The sequence below is a fragment of the Archocentrus centrarchus genome, chromosome 8, assembly GCF_007364275.1.
Source record: "Archocentrus centrarchus isolate MPI-CPG fArcCen1 chromosome 8, fArcCen1, whole genome shotgun sequence".
Taxonomy (NCBI): Eukaryota; Metazoa; Chordata; class Actinopteri; order Cichliformes; family Cichlidae; genus Archocentrus; species Archocentrus centrarchus.
In genome coordinates, this window is record NC_044353.1 from 10,005,521 (window position 1) to 10,027,700 (window position 22,180).

At 41.6% G+C, this 22,180-nt stretch overlaps 1 protein-coding gene across 4 annotated transcripts in view; it reads right to left on the reverse strand.

Moving 5' to 3' along the window:
* Window positions 1-5,667: 5,667 nt before the first annotated feature.
* Window positions 5,668-22,180, reverse strand: part of LOC115784507 (RNA binding protein fox-1 homolog 2-like) — a 49,607-nt gene continuing 33,094 nt past the window's right edge. For 2 of the 4 annotated variants that reach the window (XM_030735749.1, XM_030735751.1), the window contains 7 exons: window positions 14,904-14,991; window positions 14,226-14,282; window positions 13,755-13,902; window positions 12,572-12,614; window positions 7,996-8,099; window positions 7,004-7,079; window positions 5,668-5,978 (listed from right to left, as the gene is read on the reverse strand). In XM_030735749.1, coding sequence (XP_030591609.1) covers window positions 5,934-5,978; window positions 7,004-7,079; window positions 7,996-8,099; window positions 12,572-12,614; window positions 13,755-13,902; window positions 14,226-14,282; window positions 14,904-14,991 — 561 coding nt within the window. In that variant the 3' untranslated portion in view covers window positions 5,668-5,933. Of the gene's footprint in view, window positions 5,979-7,003; window positions 7,080-7,995; window positions 8,100-12,059; window positions 12,103-12,571; window positions 12,615-13,754; window positions 13,903-14,225; window positions 14,283-14,903; window positions 14,992-22,180 lie in introns of those variants that run through there. The other 2 variants (XM_030735750.1, XM_030735752.1) reach the window with 2 other exon arrangements.

Sequence of the window (22,180 nt, forward strand, 5' to 3'; positions counted from 1 at the left end):
TTTGTGCTACCAGAGCTCAGTTTTTTGCACACATACGCTAAAACCAGTTTAATGCCACCATGCACCTGCAGCAAACACACACACGGGTGCAGGGAGCCGTAAGTGCAAGGTTTAGCCACCAGGGGGCAATGTCGTAACAAGCTATAGTAAGGTAGACGTCAGAAAAGGGGGTGGTGGGGTGGTGGGGTTCAAGTTAGGACTGACCTCTAAACCTTTTAAGAAATATACTTCTCTGGCAAGAAAAACAAACCCTTTTTAGTAGCAGCATGCTATCATATATTATTTATTTGCTGTTTCATTTACAAGATGGAGAATGTGCAATAATAAATTCAATTTACTGTAATGCATTTCAGGGAAGATGATTCAGACTGCCATTTGTTTTCTTGCCCCCCTCCTCCTCCCTCTGATGGCCTGTAGTGATTTGCCATCCACAAAAGGTCAGCTCCTCACTTCAAAAGATGCAGTCTCTCACACATCCCCTCCTCTATCAGACAGCCTTCTGCCTATTCTTCCAATTAGCCCAACTTCAATTACTCAGCGAGAGCATGCCATCAAATTGGCAATTGGCCTCTTGTGCATTAGAGCAATTAGCAGGGATATGAGGTTTCCTGCCACATCCAACCCATTTACGGCCATTAACTCCAGATGCAATTAAAGATTGTTCCAGTTTGTTTCCCCCTTGGCAGTGATGAGCAAGTTTGGAGGTGGTGGAAGAGCTTATCACGCAGCAAATCTGGTCTGGAGGAGCAAAAAGTCAACAGTTAACTACAATGCAGCACAGCCGAGCTGCTGCGCTGGATCGTGGGCAAACGCTGCCTCCATCAATCATCTGGCTCACGCACCAGAGAGGAGGACAAGTTTCTGGACGGTCTGAGGAGTGATTCTCGTAAGCTTGTTATCTGAATATTGCAGCAATCAGTTTACTCCCCAGCTTCTCATGCCTAATGAGAAACTCCCTTATCTCTGCTTGGTATAGGGTTTTGTTCTATTTAAAGCAAACTCACTCCTGATTGGTTAACTTCACTTTAGACAAACACTGCAAAGAAAATGATAAGACTGACACAATCATGGGAAGGAAATAACATAATGGCTGCCAGCTCCAAAAATCAAGAACCATATCTGAGAATGTGCTCTATCACTGCCTGATAGCTGTGAGGTGTAAGGGTCACTCTATGAAAAATCAGTGCTCCTCAAATATGACCCCCTTAGAATCAGCTTGTGTATATACAGTACTGTATAAATGTCTTTACCAGCCCTCATTTCTTTAGATTTTCCATCCGGGGAGCCAGACTTTCTTATAATGTAGTTCTCCAGCTTTCTGAAACTCTTTCAAAGCTTCTCTTTGGACATTGGCTGCTTTTTCACTCATTTTCAGTTCACTCCTTGTAGCTGACCATTTTCAGAATAATGTTTATTTTTTTGGTTAAACCTATTTCAAGCATATTGACATTAGTGCTGGGTCTCCACATAACAGACAACATAGCAAAGAACCACTTTATTACTAGCAGCCGGACATAAAAACATTACTCGCTTTCATTTCTTTAGCTGAATCTATGAAAAATGCCAAAGATAACAGTTTGCAGATGTAGAATATTATTTTTGCACTCATCTTGTTGGCACATATCTCAGCGTGGTGTGCAGCATGTCCTTAAAAAAAAACAAAAAAAACTGAAGACACTGAAAAAGTGGAGGACAAGGAAGTCTGAAAGTCACGGCCTTAATAGGAAAAAATCCAGCAATGAGCTGACACGGCCTGAGAGATGCATCCATCTACTGTTTACCGAACAAGGGAGAAAAGGCTGAGGTTTGCCAAACTACACAAGAACTGGTATGAAAATCAGTGGCAACAGGTCTGCTGGAGTGATGAATCCAAATTTGATGTTTTTGGTACAAACTGTAGTCAAAATATACAGAGGTGGTCAGGAGAGAGGCACAACAGTGAGTGTCTGCAATCATCTGTAAAACACAGTGGAGACTCAGTCACTGTTTGGAGCTGCAGTTCAGTCAGTGGTGTTGAGATCTTATCAAAAATCAGTGGAATTATGAATGCAGAAAAGTACCATCAGAGTTTGATCCACCATCTGATTGGCAATGATCATGATGGATCATTCTATCCAGGTGTGCGTTTACTGCCAAACACACAAGTGAAAACTATCAGTCATGGATTGTCCTCCCCAGAGCCTGAAGCAGTGGGATCATGTTGACAGAGAACGGAACAAAAGGCAGAAACATCCAAAGAGCAGCTTTGAATGTCCTTCAGGAATCCTGGAGAACTATTCCTGAAGACCGCTTAAAGAAATGACAAGAGGAGCTTTGAGAAACTGCAACTCAGAAAATTCACTTTTGCACGGCTCCAATACATTCACCGCTCTTACAGGTCGCGTGGGAACTTTTTTTCCCCCCAGAACTGGTGGATCTCATATGGAATGAGGCACGTATGAGTGCGAGTGTCTGTACTGTTAAACGTCAGAAAAGGTAATAATCAAAGACCAGTATAAAAACCAAACAGTTTATTATTATATACATTCAATAATAATGAAGAGAATAAACAGAAGGCAGACACAAAGATGGCAAAATAAAACATTGTCAGAAAATACATGTCACTTAGTTTTTTTTAAAATTACTTGGATAAATGAGCTTTTGAGAGCATGTGACAGGGAGGAAAAAAAAATATTCACATGCAATTTAAACCCATTTATTAAACTGCTGTACAAAAACTCCCACTGGGTTGACTTCTTGAGTACAGTGCAGGGAGTCAGGGGTCGGCGGCTAACAGCTAAGGATAACTTTTTTGCTCCCGTGTCCCTCGAGTGCACCTGTGTGGTTACTTTGCAGCTTTTCAAAATAAGATTAACTCCCAATTAATGGAGGCAACAAAAAAAAAAAAAAAAAAAAAAAAAAAAAAATAGAAAGAAAGAGCAAAAGCAACGCGCAGCAGCTGCGCCGCAGTCGCCGCTCAATAACGGCACCGTGACTGCAGCTTTCTGCCAGCTGGATGAGCGAGGCGGAGAGGTTTCTAAATGAGCATCTCTGTGGGCAGGTTCATAATAGCACTTAGGCTACTGCTGCCAGATCAGAGGACTCATCTCTGTGCTCAAACTTTTCACCAGGAACTATCATTGGGGTGGGCTAAAGCTGTTATTCTTATCAGTTGGGGTTTTATTTTCATCTTAAAAAGCAAACCACAGGGGTCCAGACATACCAAATTAAACTTTATGCATCTGATATGACCAGTGAATTACCATGATGACCACAGAGCGCAGATAACCCAAATTTACTGGAGTGCACTGAATCGACTGAGGGCCACTTGCTCCCAACCCCCCGCCTCTTCCCACCATCCCCTTCCAGACACTTTGCACTGGACCTTATCCGAGATTAGCCGTCACTCCTGTCACCCCGCATCACATAACATCCGAGGTTCTTTCCTCTTCCCGCTGTGTAAACACGCCACGCTCTACCTCGTCTTCCTCCTCCAGCACTACGATTTGAGTTCATGCACAAAAGAAGAGAAAGACTGATACCCTTCCTCTCTTGCAAAAGCATGCATAGCAACACTTCTGGTAATACTTGTAATAAGACAAAAAAAAAAAAAGAAAAAAAAGAGGTAATGCTCATCAAAAATACTCATTGGACCCACAGCACACAGATTCACAATCATACAAAAACATCACCCCTGTCGTTGCACTGTCCGCTCCCCCCTGAGTGCACTGTACCCCCCCCCCCCCCCCAAAAAAGGAGAAAAAAAACAAGTGTGAGAGGGAGAGACAGCAGGGGATGCTGTTATTCTGTCAGCTGATGATTAATGGCTCAGCTTCTCACCTTCACCATCACTGCCACAAAGTCCCTCAACTAACCACCCACACACTTGTTTCATTGTTCAGAAAAGGTGGACACTGCTGGGCCTCTGGGCCCTTTTGACATCGTGCGGCCCCCTCCCCTCCTAATTTACTTCTTCTGTAATTTGGCCCTGTAGGGAAATGCTGTTGGAAATATCCTCTTGGTCTCCCTGTCCTTCTGTGTATCCCTCATGACTCCATCTGCTCTGATTTCCCTTGTCTGCAGAAAACACCTCTGCATCTGCACTGTATTCATGTGTTAGCAAAAAAAAAATAAAAAAGGATCATAAATTACACTTAAGACCAAATTAAACCCAACAGCATCATTATGTTTGCAGTTCAGATTAAAGGTGTATTCCCTGTCTCTTGCAGACACTGCTTCTATGACATTTCCCAGGGGTGCTGCTACAACCCACACATTTGAGAAAAAAATACAGCTAAAAGCCAAAGTAAAGGCAGCAAAACAAAAAAAATTAAAACAAAATACATAAAAAAAAATGTGCTTTCTTCTGAAAATCTTTGGAACCAAAAAAGGCAAATAATAGCAATAACAACCAAGTGAGAGTAAATGCAGATGCAACACATACAGGTTCAGCTGTGCCTTCAGATGCATCAGGAAAGCTTTTAAACTATTCAGAGTGAAGCATCCCAGAGACCATGATGAGGGACTTAGAATTACATAATGATGTGGAAACCTAGTGAAAACACTGCATATAAATAGAAACAAAACTGATAATGAATCCACTCGGTTTCTCTGTGCTTCCCTGTCCTCTGCTCTGCTGAGCTGAGCTCAGACACCATTTCCCGTACGTGCACGCACATCTCAGTTGGCCGGGAGGGATCCGAGCTTGGCCGACTGACAGGTTATCAGTTTCCCCATGCGGGCGCGTGGGTGCTGAATCTAGTCCCACTTGTGTCCTGTGGGTCTTTTCGATCTGATCAGCAGGAATGTCTGAGGGTTCAGGAGGTGTTTTTTTTTTTTTTGGAAGAAGTACTCGGATCAGACATGAAGACGAGGCCTTAAAACAGAAAGGTGCGCTGAAATCTCCAAAACCCGCTTGTGATGTTCCATCTTAGTGTTGCGCTTGTATGTGCAGGCGAGCATTAAGGACAAATAAATTGAAATGATGAAGCCACATTTCTTTCATGATGACATGTCTGTGGAGCTTCTTCTCAATGGCAGCAAAAACCAAGCAGAAGAAAAAAAAAAAAAAAATGAGGTAATGCAGAAAAAAAAAAAGATTTTTTTTTTACTTGTCTTTTTTTTTTTTTTCTTCTTTTAAACATTGTTTCTTTGTGTTTCCTTTTACATTTGGCGGGACGTTGTGAAACATTAGAAAATGACAAAAAAAAGAAAAAGGGAGACATGCCACAGAGTTTGCAGTTAAGAGAACAAAAGTGGTTTCTGTCAGAAATTCCCTCCGGCTGAAAGTTCGATATTCCAGCGTGGCAAAACAAGAATAACTCCTACATCTTCTGGATTTGATTTTTTTTTTCTCGGTATTACATGATGTTAAATCAGAAGGATGGAGGGGGAGCAGCACTATGTCAATGTAGTGTTTAAAAAGAAAAGTACCTTGTGGTATCATTTAGTGCAGTCTGACACTAAAGGAAAGTGTAGAGGAATCTATACTAAGTGTGTGTGTGTGTGTGTGTTAGGTCTAACAGGGCAGGGGTAGGGGGCTGGTTTTGTAGTGTGCAGGATCTCACAGGAACAACAACAGTCTCTCTCCTTCCAGGTCCCGTAGTGTTTTTTTTTTTTTTTTTTTTAAAAACCATCCCAAACTGTGCCCCGTTGTTCCGGCTTATTTACCCGGGACACACTCCTGCCTTTTTTTTTTTTTTTGTTGTGTGTGTGTGTCTCATTACTTCCATGTCAGTTACAGACAGAAGAGTCCAGAAACTGAGTTTGAGTTGATGATGTGGCAGTGACTTCTCTTGCCACGAGAGGAAGAAAAACAAAAAGGGTTGTCGCTATAATCTGCCTGCAGGAAAAAAAAAAAAAAAAAAAAAAATGGAAGGGAGGCTCCTGCCAAGCAAAGAGCTTGGAAAAGGGTTTTGGAGCAAAGTGAAATTCCTTGGGTGTGATTTGTGGTTTTAGTACGGAGCAAACCTACTGTATCCCGCCCGGTATAAACTGGCCTGAAAGACACAGAAGGGACAACAGAGTCATGAAAGTAGATCAATACACAAAAAAGGCCTGAATGCATCTATAAAAGCTGTCTTTACACTGTTTACACGCAAATCCACCAACTGAACTACAGTTCAGCCAAGACTCCAAATGCCACCATTTATTTATTCTTTATAAAAATGATTCAGTGGCATAAATATGGCCCAATGCCTTTAAAAAAAGTCCAGTGGTAGACCCAAAGAAAACCTGATCATGGGCCAAACCATTGAATCCACAATAAACAAAGTGCTGTGTAGCACATGGAGGCCATGATGTCGGATTTTCACATCATGATAATTATGGATGACAAAAATAATCCACTGTAACAATATTATCATGATATTGACAAAGGATTTGGGGGGGAGGCCACGATGGTAAATTATATCAATATTTAATTTGAGTGTTGTCAACACTTTGTTATTGTGATGCTCTCTATCGAATCAAATCTCCTCACATACAAGGTCTTAAATAATCAGCCCCCACCTTATGTTAAAGACCTCATAATACCGTATCACCCCAATACAGCACTTTGCTCTCAGACTGCTGGCTTACTTGTGGTTCCTAGGATACTTAAGAGTAGAATGGGAGGCAGAGGCTTTTTGGCTGTATCAGGTGACCCTGAACCACTGAGCTCTTTTCAGTCCTGATGTATTTATATGCCACTACTGCATGTCATTAATTTCTGTCTACTGTCTCCCAAAGTTTATGCTTTGTCCTTGTCTCTCTGTGCTCTCCTTCATGCGCCCCTCCACTTCCTGTAAACAGGAAGTTCTTCCTTCCCACAGTCACATCATCACCAGTTTGCTGGGGTTTCCTCTCTAATGTTGTGGGGTCTTTACCTTATAATAAAAGCACCCTGATTTGACTGTTGTAAATTAGAGCTGCATAAATAAAACTGAACTGAACTAAAAACTGAACATAATGCAGCAATGAGTTAATCCATTACTCCCTCCCCACTATTCTACTGGCTTTGCAGAGCTTGTGTCAGTTTACTCACCATGGCCCCCACTCCGTAAGCAGCAGCCGCTGGAGCTAAAGCGTGGTACGGATCTGTAGTGTACACCCGGCCATAACTAGAAACACAAACACAACACACGAGAGATTACTTAACAAGGACAAAATTAGCTGGGCAAGTGTGGACTTTGTTGTTGTCCTCTTTTGGAGATATTCTTGCTCCTTTAAGCACAACTTTAAAAATGCAAAGAGAGCGAGATGAATTGTGGCTGCTTCAAAACTAAGTAACAACAGCAGATAGATACCTTTTTTTATGTGCAAAAATTAAAAATCGTTGATGGGCGCTGTACAAGAGCCCGTTTTTAGTAGCCGAGTTTATGAAAATTATTTTCTCATTGTGGTAATTGCAGCATTAATCCACCCAGCACTCTAAATGTATTTAATTTCTGTCCAGCTAAAAGCTTCGCACAGACCAACAGCATGTCAGCTAATACAAATTAACGTCTTGTCATGCAATACCTGCGCGCTGCCTGACATTAACCAGCCAGCAGAATTTGATTAACTCTAATAACATTAAATGAATGAAAAACAGATCAAGGAAAAGTCCTTGTAGAACCACATTATAGCTGCCAAATGCGCTCTCGATATTTAAACTTCCTTCTCACGTCAACATTTTACTCTCTACTCTTTCATCTTTTCTGCTCCCCTGTGCACAGAACGAGCCACACATTGTGCAAACATTGTCTTTAAAGTGCAAACGTTCCCCGTGTCCCAATGACAAAAAGCCTCAGATGCAAGATTACACACAAGCCTTGCTGGCTCTTTCTGTTATCTTATCAAATTGCGTTACCCAACATAAGTGAGCATAAATCCTCAAACTCTATTAAAAGTTTTCTCTCTTATCAAAAAACAAAACAAAACAAAAAAGCACAACGCATCAGAGGCCCTTAGAAAAATCAACACTGCACCTCGAGAGCGCTGCTGTACAGTGTGGTGAGTCTACATGCGTATTTGTATGTTCTGGGTTGACCTCACCTGTCACTGTAGGCAGCAGCGGTCGCTCCGGTCACAGCCGCAGCCGCGGGCTGGGCGTAGCGATAGGCGGCGGCGGCGGCGGCAGCAGCAGCCGGGTAGCCTCCCTGAGAGAGACACATAGAGCAGAACTGACTCGCGCGCCTCTGAGGAGGAAGATACCTGAGCTACGGCGTGTCAAGAGGGCGGGGGAGATGCAACAAACTGACATTTCTTTCAAAAGTTACAAATACTTTTCTGTGTATTCAGAAGACAATTACCTTCTTAATATTTACAATAGATAAACATACAGTGTGCGTCAGTATATTACATATGTGTACGGGGAAAGAGGGTGGTGGTGGGGTGTGATGGAGGAATGTTTTATCTGTGAGACAGGGAGAGGAAATTGGACTGTCGAAGTCGAGTTAGATTGTATTATTACCACTATGGGAGAGGGGGAGGTAAAAACAGTGGAAGACAAAATGTTCACACAGTTGAGGCCATATAGAAACCTCGGTGTCTTGTCAGGAGTGAAGATTAAAGTAATGAAGAGATACATCAAGAGGACTCCTACAGTTTGAGGACACTAACAGATGCTAGAGCGCTGAAGTTCCAGTGGTGATGGACAACATTTACTTATGACAAAAACAATATTTGTTATTAAAAGTGTTTCTTTTGCATGGATTTAGAACAAAGACAACAGAGAGAAAGATTGAAAAGGAAAAAAGTCACACACACTGACACACCCACACAAGCCTAGACTGACACTAAAATCATCTCCTTGCACTGAGACTGCATGCATGACCCAAAATTACAATCCAGACCTCCTTAAAAAGAAAAAGAAAAAAAATAATCCCACTGCATTTGGACCTGATCAGAACAGAGAATATCAAAGCACAACAGAAACATCCCAGCATTCTCTGTGGTGGCTACAGGACACGGAGCAGAGGGAGGCAGGTGGGGTAAAAAAAACGATTATTAGTGGGAGCGAGCAAGGCTTTCTGGGTGAGTGGAGGGAAAGAAGGAGCAGTAAAACAGTACGCCTGCATGCAGCAGCTGATCAGCACATGCTTCAAAAATCATCCTGGGAGGGGCAGTTAATTCAGGAAGAGACCATGTTCTCCATTTCAGCTTGAGCCCCTCTGGGTAGAAGACTCATAACACTGACTAACATTCACAGGACGCTGCTATAAAATCACAGCCTCCTATTTAAAAAACAAAGGCGCTACCTCTAGTTTATGATAATCTAATATGGGTGCATCCAATTTGAACGATAGTTTGTATTTTAGTTTTTGTGAAATGCAGTACAGTCAAAGGTTTAGATATACTTGCAAAATACATCTACGGTATATTAAAGCAGTACTGGGACAATTATTTCTGCAGCCAAGTTTGTAATCTCAAAAATAAGCTTTCATAAAAATGTATAAATTTGATGTATTTATTGAAAAAAACATTCCTGAACAGGGTAGGAATACAGTATCAGTATCTACCTTATGAAAAAGCTGGAAAAAGCAGTGATTTGCAAATCATTTAAGGCCTATTTTAAACGCACACACACCAGGTAGAATTCAATCATCCAATTAGAGAATACTAATTGTCACATACTTTACAGGTGTGCATGCTAATAATCAAAATAGAGGCTTTTTTTTTTTTTTTTTTTTAAAGAGGCCTTATGGCTGTTTTATCATTAACTGATCATTTTATTTGTTTCCTTATTTTGATTATTAGCATATGCACATTGGGACAGGAACATATTTCCCACTGTACTGCATCACTGCAGAGTTTCAGAGCTCTAATGTGCAGCCGTCAGAAATGAACAGAAGCACTGAGAGCACACTCGGCATTAAAATAATTAACTGGAATTAAAATGTTTATTTCGCTGCTCTGTGTGCCAAATCACCAGATTATCGATTTTCTGCACCATTAAGCTCGCGTCTTATTCAACAGTGTTGCATTTTACTGTTATATTTTTTTAAGTTCCCTACAGACGTTTATGACGGGCAGCGCGGCAGCCTGGCTTTTGGCCTTCTCACTTTCTTACAAAGATTTCTTCAGATTCTCTGAATCATTATCACCGCCAAGGGGGTTGTGTTTGGTAACGTTTGTGTTTATGTGCGTGTTTGTCGGTCTCGTGTCTGTATATGGACACACAGTTTTGCATGAATTCTGCTAAAGCTTTGTAGGGGTGTAAAGTGGGGCCATGCTAACAATCCATTAAAATTTAGTTTACATCCATCAGAGTCTTCAAGGTCAACTTAATGATTTATTGGTCCAAAACTGACAAAAATCCTTGTAACTTAGAAACTATGATTCTTACAAATGTGGTTTGTATTGTCAACATAGAGAAAGTTGTATAAAGATTTAAAATATAATGTCACACTTGACCTCTGACCTCTCCTTCAAGGTCAACAGATTGAGCTGCACCTCAGCCTTACTTCTTTCAGGACTTGCTGGGATGCTCTTTTTAAATCCAAACATCTTACTAGTCTACCTCATTAGCTGTTAACACAATGTCACAATCTTCTCAGGAGTGGATGCCCCAAGAAAGTCAGCCCAAGGTCAGATCTTAGATTTGCATCTGAACAAACCATGAGACTTCTGGACTAATGTCTTTTGGACAGACGAGACCAAAGTGGACATGTTTGGCCAGAACACAGAGCACCATGTTTGGAGAAAACTAAGCACAACATATTGGCACAAACACCTCATACCAAGTGTCAAACACGGTGGTGGAGCGGTGATGATTTAGGCTTGTTTTGCAGCCACCTGCAGCCTGGGCGCCTTGCAGTCACTGAGGTGACCACAGGGGCAGATTCTTTTGTATACCAAAGTATTCTAGAGTCAAATGTTGAGGCCCTCCGCCTGACAGCTAAAGCTTGGCCCAAATGGGTCATGCAACAGGACAATTATCCCAGGCACAGCAACAAATCTACATTGCAAAAAACAAGTGCGTGCAAAAATTCCTCCACAACGATGTGAGAGACTGCTCTGAGCAAACAGCCGGGGCCGCAGAGAAAACAATTACTTCAAGTTATTGCTAAAGTTGGTTCTACATCATGGGGAGCACTTAGTTTCTCACAGGAGTGCACCGAGCGGAAACATTTTCTTTTTCACTCCGAGGTCACAGAGATCTGCTGACCAGCTACTCGTCCCGTGTCCCAAAAACTAGACTTAACAGGGAGAGTCGAGCTTTCTCAGCCATAGCCCCATAACTGTGGAATGAGCTGCCCCCTTATGTTAGGCTGCCCCCACCACCTTGCATGTTTTTAAAGTACGCCTTAAAGATGTTGTACTATCTCTTGTATTTTTGTGATTTCTTGGATATATTTATTGATGTGTGTGTGTGTGTGTGTGTGTGTGTGTGTGTGTGTGTGTGGTATATTCGAGTCATCGAGCACTTTGGTCATCTTTGTTCTTTTAAGCATGCTTTATAAATACATATGGATTGGACTGTAGGGCTCGGATACCTACTATAAATACAGTCGTGCTTTTGTAGTTTATTTTTGACCCATCTGAGTTTTCATTATATCTACAGAGGGATCTTAAGAATATTTTTAAAACGCCTAACTTGTTTTTCATGTGACAAAGAAAGTACATTTCCTGTCGTCTCAAATAAAGAGCAGCTGTAGAAATAATTGAAACCCCCAAACTGCTGTGATACAAGTGTGTCTGACAAGAGAACACAAACATTTGACCACATCGGTACAACTATATGTGTATTGTCATTTTTGCCAACAAAAGAACAAAATAAGAGCAAGTGTCATTTTTCACCACAACTACCCAACCAGACAAAAGAGACCAGGTTCTCTTTTTAACAGACTTAAAGAAAAAAAAAATGCACTCAAAAAAATTTAGTACTTTTAGTTTAAAAGAAAGCTCTTTCCCACAACTGGAGAAAAAAAAAAATCAGCAAGTTAGTAGAAGAAAAAAAACAAGAAAAAAAAAAGCAAAATTCAAAGCAGCTGTAATTTTTAAAACAACTAAAAGACAACATGTTCCAGATCAGATCAGAAGATGATTCATAAGATCAGAGGAGGTAGTACAGTAAAACAATGCACACTCAGGGTTTGGTGTTGAGTTGACCCTACCTGAGGCAATCTGGGACTAAGGACTGAGTCCTGAAACACTAGTCTATAGAGAGAACAGAAACAACCGTTGTCAACCTGGATACACACACACACACACACACACTCATTCACTGACGCACGCTGCCACATCCGCCTACAGAGCAGCCTTTGTAGTGGTGTTCAAGACCCCTTGATCCCATCATACGATTTCATTTATTCAGTTAATTTCATTTCTAAATGAACACAGCCCATTTAGTCTCAGCTGGTGCTCAGTCCCTCAATAACCAGTATTTTTGTCAAGACAAATAATGCACAGACACAAAGGGCAAAGGATCTTGTGCAGGTATGTGGCATGTTGTGCTTCTAAAGAGTTCTTTGTCGTGGATCCACCATTATGGAGGCAGCTCTGTGCAGCGCATGACCAGACACACATGCAGAATCACCCCAAGAGGGAGGAAAAAAACAAAAGAGCAGGAGAAAGCTGTGAGGGGAGGGATAGAGATGGTGTGTTGGTTGGAGGTGAATTTACTTACATATAAGTCTGCGGCTCCGTAAAACCCATCCTGATACACCACGCTGAGAGGAGGAGAAGAACATGGGGGAGAGAGAGAGTGGAAGAAGAGCAGGAAGGTACAGAGTGGAGGGTGCAGTGCAAACAGAGTGGTGCACAGTCCCAGAAACCCACAGTGGATGAAGGTCACAACACAGCAAAATGGAAAAAGAGGGACCGGGATGAATGAGGGAGGGAGGGGGGGGGAGGGAGAGAGAGAGAGAGAGAGAGAGAGAGAGAGAAGTAGTTATTTCACACCCATGCAGCATGCAGAGGAAATACAACTTCCATTTAAGCTCCACCACTAAACTAAAAACATTAAACAATACACTCGTGGGGCTAATACATAACGTTTATTGAACTGAAATGAAACCATAATCGACTATTGCTCCCCAGCCACTAGAAAACCAGGCCAATAAAGGCCACTTTGGATGGATTGTTTTATGAGGAAATGATGTCTGGGAGGTGTAGTTTTCAGTGGAGCACATATGGAGAATGTATTTCCAGCATCCCCCACAAAATTTCATCTTGTTTCGCTTTATTTAAATGTCATGTGCTAAGAAGCCACCAGTCAAATTTGGCTTTGATCTGAATACGATAGCGGTCACAACCCTCGTTAGCCAATCATCGCAGCACAGCAACAACATGCAGAGTGCACACACGCACAGAACAAAGAAAACACATCATGGTTAACGTGACTAATCTGAAGCAAATCTGTGCACAAGGTGACTGCTGCTGTATAATGTCCACATGTGGTTTGTGTGTGTTTATGCAAATCTGCTGACGGTAGGATCTGTGTGTTTATTCAAATGATGCTTCAATGGTGCAATCCCATCAGTGTGTCACACTCCACTGAATAGCTTGTAAACGGACTGACAATGTGCCAGTTGGACTGCTGAAGAGAGCGAAGTGTGAATAATGTTTGAGCATGAGGAGTGAATGAGCACAGCTGCGTTAAGCAGAGACCTGGTCAAACAGAATTTGGAAAATGACTCATGAGGTGTTGCTCGGTAGATTGACTGAAGCACTAAACAAAACAGATCCTGACTTTTTTTTTTTTTTTTTTTTAAGTATATAACCAGAATGTTTTCTGGAAAAAAAAAGACACATTTGGGAGCGCTTCAACACCAACAGCTCTTGTTTATGAAGAGGCAGGTTTTCCTCACCCAGGATAGGCAGGGATGGCGGGCTGAGGCACAGCAGCCCGCACAGCACTGTAGACGGGCCGACCTCGGCCCCTGAGGTGGGCACCGCGAAACGCCGCCGCTGCTGTTGTGGCTGCTGCTGCCGCCGTAGGGTATGGAAACCCAGGAACTGGAGGCGAGGGAGAAGATAAGGAGGTGAGACAGTAGAGGATTAAAAGGAAGAAAGATAACAATGCAGGTAGGAAATGGGATGACAGCATATAAAATAAGGTGACAGTATGAATTAAACAGAAAAAAAAGAGGAGAGGAATTATCCAACTATAGCTCTGAGGGCTTCATATCAATAAAAGTGTCAGTGAGGAAAAATGCTAGGCGAGCGGTGCATTAATACAGATTAACGATCACAATGTGACTAGAATGTAGAGTAGGGCCGTCAATCTGTACAGAAAGATAATTTTGAGTGGGGCTGGAAGAGACAGAGATGGGTCTTACCTGCGTAGATCTCTGGTCCATACATGGCTCCCACCACAGGACTCAACTTCCACCCCGCTGGCAGTCACACAGAAAAGGGAAAAGGCAAATAATGAATAGGGGCAGTTTTGAAAGTGTTCATGCATTTGACATCTGTACCGTGGATATCTTCTGATATTTACTCACTGTAAAGATCAGTAAAAAAAAAAAACAAAACAAAGAGAAGAGATGAAAGAAGAAATACGCCACAGAGTATTCTGCTTTTTTATATGGCTCGACCCCACCCGGCTGCTATAAGCTTCTCTGGGTTTGGGTTGCAGTCTAAGCAGACATACCCAGGCCTCCCTCAAACTTTATGGTTTGTTAACAAAAAAAAAAACAAAAAACTATTAACTAGAGTAAATTAATTCACTCTACTGTGTATTAGTGCGTTATTAGGTTTCAGAGAGTGGATAAACTGAGCACCAGGACCAAGTACAAGATTCAGTATCAGAGTACAAAAATAAGAATGCAGAGCTGCAAATGAACACAATGCATCCACTTTAAAACGGACTGTAATGACTTTTTCTTTTTAATTCAACTGATGCGCTGCAGCACGGAAGATGAATTCTCTACTCGGCCTCTCTGTGTGTCCCTATGATGTTTGGATTATTAGACGGGCTGGGGTTCACTGTTAGTGCAAATCACTGTGTTTGTTACCATAGGGTAGTGTGCTGAGAGCCTCTCCATTAGGATAAGGGCTGACCATCTTCTTGTTAGTCATCACCCTGGCAGTGGCGTTATTCACCTGGGAGATGGAGGAGCCGACAGTCAGAGGCACAGACACAACAGCTCAGCAGAGGAAAGTAAAGCAGCACATAGTCTCACATGTAAATCACAAGGCCAAGGCTGACATACGTGGTATTTTATACAGTAGATTTAAAAAAGCCTGCTGCTTTGATGAAGTATTATAATTGTCTCCATTCTCTGCTCATGTGGCTGACTTTGTTATTAAAAAGGGAATACTGGTGCCGTTTGGGGTTATGGTTTAGCAATTTAGCTGTGCCTGCATCAAAGTTTATGTTTTTCCCCCAGTCAGCCTGTCCTAATCTGTCACACTGCTTTATTACTATTATAATCAAAATGCACCCATGAAGGTCATACAATAGTTTAGTTTTCTTCTGTTAGCATCACGTTAAATATTGTGCACACTCATAGAGAAATCTACCTCTGCAGAATAATAAAACACAACATCACTGGCTGGAAAATAAAAGTCAGTGATGCTGTATTTCACCAGCCACACGGCTGCTAACTCTTGTTTATGTAGCATGTGGATGTTTGTGTGTATAACTGGATGGAGATTGTTAAGGGACTTTTTAGTCATCATGCAATAAAAAAGCAAGTTGCCCAGTAGAGATTTAGTGATTCACCATGGACAGATACAAGGAGTGCCATGAGTGACACTGCTGATGTGCACATAAACAAGGGCAGGGATACAGCAAAGGAAACTGAGCTGTACTTATTTTTTGGCAAGTACTGTGGCTTTTTAGGTGTGTGTGTGCGTGCATGTTCTCTGCACGCTCGCTGACATTTCAGGCTAATGCTCCGGCCTTTCAATCCAAGACGGCTGATAATCTCCTCTCTGAGCTTCAAAGGCTTCTACTCCGGTCCCTTGATCTATCCTCATCTTCCTTTGATGGGCTTTAAGAGAGGGAGATTGTAGCTCTCTGTAATAACCCATACTGTCCAAGTGTGCTGTTCAAGTTGCACATTTGACTGTGTGGCAAGCTAAAGATTAATGACCTTTTGCCTAGCAAAGAGTCTCTGCTTATATGTGTGTGTGTGTGTGTGTGTGTGTGTGTGTGTGTGTGTGTGTGTGTGTGTGTGTGTGTGTGTGTGAGAGAGAGAGAGAGAGAAAGAGCGAGCTTGAGGAATGAGAGTGCTTGTGTGCACATGCACACTTCACTCCAATTTATAAGACCATTAAGGCTGCCTTTCGCGTCGCCCCTCTCAGTGAGTCATGTTCTTTATCTGCAGAGCTTCATTCAAATGGAAATGAGGTTTACCTCATTTTTCCCTCATTGCAAATGACAAGGTCAGTGGCAAATGATTCAATTAGCCAGGCATGGCTACCTATCTCACACAACTGTCTGCTGGTGTCTGAGTAGAAACATTCTGAAATGTAAGTTTAGTCAATGAATCAAATTCATGTCAACACTTTTGTTACAAGGGGGAAATTTTCCCAGATCTTTTAAGCTGGACTGTAACAGTTAACTGTTAATGTAACAATCGAGAATTTAGCATACGCTGATAATGGATTTGATTATTGAGGTTTTGCAGACATGTGACCACTAACCACGTGATGCTAACCTGTCCGCCATTTTGGATGTGTGACAACCACTGGCCTAGAGACCGACCCAGGATCATCTGATAACCACAAATCATGAGGGAAAAATGAGCATTCCCCGACCGATGTTTGCCAGCCGGTTGGGGGAAGACCAAAGCTGCACCTTTTGAAACATGGTGGCTGCAAGATGGTGGTGAATCCATCTCCATTTCTGGTTTGAATTGCACTTTTTCAAGTTTAACGACTGCTTGGCTTGTAGCAAGTATTCGCAGACAAACATGAAAAACTACAGGCAACCGTGGCAATCTGCTAGCAATCAAAACAATCACCAGGAGGTTTTTGGTGCATCTGATTTCACACAGCGAGCCCCGGCAACCTCCAGGAGCCATTGCCAACCAGTCGGGGAATACATGTTTCCCTAGCAACCAGCGGTTATATCACATCCAATATGGCGGACAAACCTTGAGCAATGTGTGCATGACGTTGCATGAGAAACCTCAATATACCGTTTTGTGTGTGTGAGTGTGAGTCTGTGTGCGTCATGCTCAATTAATGAAACTGGGTAAACGGTTGACAGAAACACATGCAAATCAACAGAGACCAATATGGAAGGCAGATCTTAAAAGTGTTAATGATTAATAAAACATTCATCCTTTCTCAGCCCACTTTTGCCCTCCCAGTCGGACCCGGACAGTAAAACCAGACAAAACAAAGTCACATTTCCATATGAAACCAAACTTGTGGGGTTTACGTACCTAAAAAGAAAATATTTAAATAAAATCCAAAAGAGAGGGAGAGAAAGAGGGGGTGCAAAAACATTTGTTTGACAAAATTAATAATCATATAACACAGAAATTACACACAGCCAAATATGGGCGCATCACATGACCAAGAGTGAGAAACAAACTAAAGGAAAAAAAAAGAAAAAAAAAAGGAATAATTCAGCCAATCAGCAAGCGTCGGATGCAGCATAGAGACCAATCAAAACAATCGCAGCACTCCCACATCAAACACATACGAGACAAGGATGGGACAGGTAGGTTAAGAGGAAGGGATGCAAGTGAGAAGTAAAGAGACAGAGCCAGTCCATATACAAAAAAAAAGGAGAACATAAAGATGGAGTGAAGAAAAAGAGAACAAGGGAGAAATTTTATATGAGCAACCAAAAAAAAACAACAAAACAAAACAAAAAAAAACTAATAACAATTACTGTTTAAAATAAAACATATATACCAAGGTGCATCATTCAAATAAAGCAATCAGTTTTGGTGACCATTCTCCTGAAAATCTCACTGTATGTGGTGGGTTGAGAAACAGAGCACCAAAGGATGGAGGGAGGAGAGAGAGAGGGAGAGAGAGCAAGAGAGAGAGAGAGAGGGAGAGAGAGGGAGAGTGAGAGTGAGAGAGCAATCCTCATTCCCAAAAAAGGAGAGAAATAAAATAAACACGAGACACTATGCCAGGCATTAAAACTGTGTGTCACAAACTAAGACCAGTACACTACGACTACTACTACAACTACTAATACACAGACAATCCACTACAAGAAAACCAAATCAAAGGAGAAAAAAAATAAAGAAATAAATAAAATGGCAGCATAAATAGAGACCCAAAAAACAGCAAGGTAAACCCCATATCGGTTTAGAGATGCATATGGTTACATAAAACTCGCCGATTCTCTAAGTGATCAGAAACCGGTTGCACCAGCTTTTCATTCACTCCAACTCAATCTGAAGGTAGAGTCACTTTAAAATGAGTTGCACCGAAGAAACAACTTCTTATGGTGAGTTTTATTATTGCTAAATATTCACACCCAGACAGCTGTTGTATTTCTAACAGAACTAACCAGGCCCCAACACTTGAGCGAGTTTATGGCTGCAATCACTAGTATACAGATACAGCCACTTCGAATTGATGCTCCCAGCCAGCCAGAGTCCCTGGGGTGTATCTACTTTCCACTATAAACACGCCCCTTTCACTCAACTGCAGTCACCAACAGATGGTGCTTTCTTCACAAAAACTTTGATGTATAATTTCAAACGGTTTTGATAGCTTTCATGCTTAAAAATTTCCACCTGCCGAAAGATAAAAACACAGTCAAAGTTAAGTTTTGAAAATGTAAAATGGATAAATAAAACTCTACCGTCGGTTAGCCCATTCGGATATTTTGCACCGCAAATCGCCAAAACTATTCCCAGCAAACATTTCTTTTTTTTCATCCATTTCAATCTAATCTAATAAACAGATACAATTTAAAAGAAAATTAAATAAAGAAAAACAATCATTGCACACAATTCCTCACAGATCCAAAAGCAGATGTGGAGAACCTGATTCTTCTTTTATTGTTTGCTGGGTTGTTACATGATTTCTGTTTGATTTATGAGTATCATATTTATCATATTTCGCCTTTTGTTTTGTTTGGTCAGTATATATATATATATATATATATATATATATATATATATATATAGTATTTTACAGGCAGGCTCAGAACCTCTGAGGAAATTTAAAATGCATGAATATACAGTGTAGCAAACTGTAAATGAATGAGCTTCCATTATCACTGCTCACCCTGGTGGATACACAAGACATTACCACCAGTTTTCCTAAATGCTGCTTAGGGGCGTTGCTATTTGTGGTCGCATTGCCCACGTCACAGGTGGGGGATCTCGTTACGGTCAAGGACCAGCAAAGGATCGGCCAAGGATCAACCAAGGATCCTCCATCCTCCAGTCAAGGACCAGCTGGCCATTTTAAGAGGCTGTATCTGTAAAGGAATACCAAATATAACGTGAAGTTCACTTATGATAAATCACGGTCCTATTTGAACTATAGTTCATTAGGTACACCTCAACTGTTTGTTAATACGAATATCTAATCACCCAATCTACCTGGCAGCACTTATTGCATTTTGGTGTGTAGACATGGTGAAGATGACCAGTTGATTTCAAACCGAGAATCAAAATAGGGATTAAAGATGATTTAAGTGACTTTAAACGTGGCATAATTGTTTGTGCCAGATGGGCTGGCCTGAGTATTTCAGAAACTGCCGATCTGCGATTTCACCACACAACCATCTCTACAGTTTACAGAGAACGGCCACAAAAAGAGAAAAGTTCTTCAGTCAGGTCCAGATCTTGTTTTTTACATCTGGTTTTAAAATGCCAAACTCAAGGCTTTAAAACGGAAGTCCACAAACCAGTGGGTGATGTCACAGTGGCTATTATCATCCGTTAGATATAGTTTACGTACCCTACTGCCAAAACAACTGCCAGCTTTCTGGGAAAGCCAAATAAATATATAAGAACATATAAAACACACATCATACTGCAAACTTTAAAAGGTATGCCACAAACATCTGTATAATTGACTGCATAGCTTTGTAACAACTTTTAATGGTGCAACCCATTTAGTCAATTGCTAGACTGAAAATAAGAAGCTTTCCAGCCAAACATGGTAATGGATGCATGAAAACTGGTGCAACTGTGTCTGGATCTATAGCAGCATGGCTCCTAAGTATGGTTTTACTTTTACATGAATTAACCAAAGATCCCAAATATATATAGAGAGAGTTCCAATTTGTCTCTTAATGTCAAGGCAAAGCAGTGCGCTAGCCTAAGTATGTACATTTGTAAAATCTTTGCCTCAGTAGTAAACACAGGGAGGGCTCTCCTGGCATGCCTCAACTGTCTGCAATATGATTTGCAAAGATCCTGGCTATCCACATGTTCAACATTAGCCCCACAGCCTGTGTGAACGTCACTAAAATCATTTCTCAAAACACTGAATGTAATTAGCAGATATTTGATGAATGTGCTCTCTCCAAAAAGCAGACAGGTCAGTGAAATTAAAAAAATAAAATAAAATAAAATTGAAAACCAGGGTAGCCTTAATTGCCCTGCAAGTTCTGCATTCACTCAAAGCAATCGTAGGCAGCAACAGGGAGCAAAGCTTTGTTTCATTTCTGCTGATTTTTATTAATCAAGAAAATGGATGCTATATGCACTGAGTCCAATGGAGAATTAATAAGATGGATTGTAGAGAGCCGTGTCATTGCATAAAGAGGAGGGTGATTACATTCGGTCATTCCCAGTGAGGTGTTAATGACGTAGTGGGGGACGGCCATGTGGAGGAGATATTACTGCTAAAAGATCAGGTCTGTTGAAAGATGCTGTGTCAATCTGTCTGTGTGCGCTTGTGATACTGTGGGTGTGCACCGGAAAATTACACAATACCAATAGCCTTTCAGGGCATCACACTGCATGGGCCTATCGCATTAAAAGCATTGGTGTAGAGAAATGTAAAGATTAATATTGTTAAGGTCACAGTAGATAAATGCCCATTTGAAGGGTGGGTGGGAAAGGGGATCAATTTTAGTGATAGATGTTTGTACACAACTTACCGTTGCCGTAGAAACAGCGAGTGGTTACCGTGGAGACTGACAACAACACACAGAAGTCGTCAGGGAAACAGAAAAAATATAATAAATAAAGGAACAAATAATCCCAGGAACAAAAGAAACCTCTAAATGCCCCCCCACCACCACCTTCTTTGCCCCAAACCTGATAGTAGCATAGGTACAGCTCAGAGCAGAGTATGAGAGAGAGAGAGAGAGGAAGGAAAAGGAGAGAGGATGCTAGCTCTCAAAGCTCTCACCATTATAACAACAACAAACACGTGGCAGAAAAGTGTTCGGTGCTCTAGAGAACATGATCAAGAAGAATGGAGGTATGGGGCAACCTTAGCCATAAAATAACAAAGCAGCAAACTGGAACACCTCCAAGGAAAAGCAGGAAGAGGAGACACCAAATCACACCACCCTCCATCATTACAACAGAATAGCGAAGGTTGGTTTATCGCTGCCTGGGTCTATTCCAGTCAAAAGGGCAAGCGGGGACACTTTGGATAGATGTTGCAAAAAAGAAAAAAAAAAGAGGGGGGCTGATGCTTGTGTGGCAAAGTTACACCACAAAAGATCAAATGTGTGTTTGGACACTGAGTGACTATAATTTCCAGTTTTATCCAGTCACCGCAAAAGAATATACTGAAGGACAGTCAAACAAGAAAAACTAGACGGATGATAAAAAAAATAAGGCTGGGGGGGGGGGGGGGGGGGGGGGGGGGTTAAATTTGAAAAACATCTTTTCCACTGATCCCAAATTAAATTCGCAATGACAGAAAGACAAACGTGACTGGCGAGAAGAGAATGAAGGGACATGGAAGAGAAAGAACAGAGCAGACACACAGCGACAGGTCAAGGGTTGAAAAGGGCAAAGTGCAAACTCTCTTTCCCCGCTTCTTTCAACCATTTTCTTCATTTCGCTCACATATGAAGTAAACACACATGGACACGCTCACATTTCATTCATTAATCTTTTCTGTGGTGAATCATGCAGTAACAGAAAACTCAAATAAATAGAACACTGTTTTGTTTTGTTTGTTTGTTTTTTTTTTTGGGGGGGGGGGGGGGGGGGCACGTGGTCTTCTATGACAGGTGAGCCTTCGACTCAGACCATGGCTAATCCTGTAACTCACGTTCAAGTTCATTCAATCAAATTAAATTCTCACCAGTGGAATAAAATCCCCTGAAATGCTCAGAATGTCCGGGGAGATGACTGACTGAAGGCCCAACTGTGTCCCGTGTTAAGGA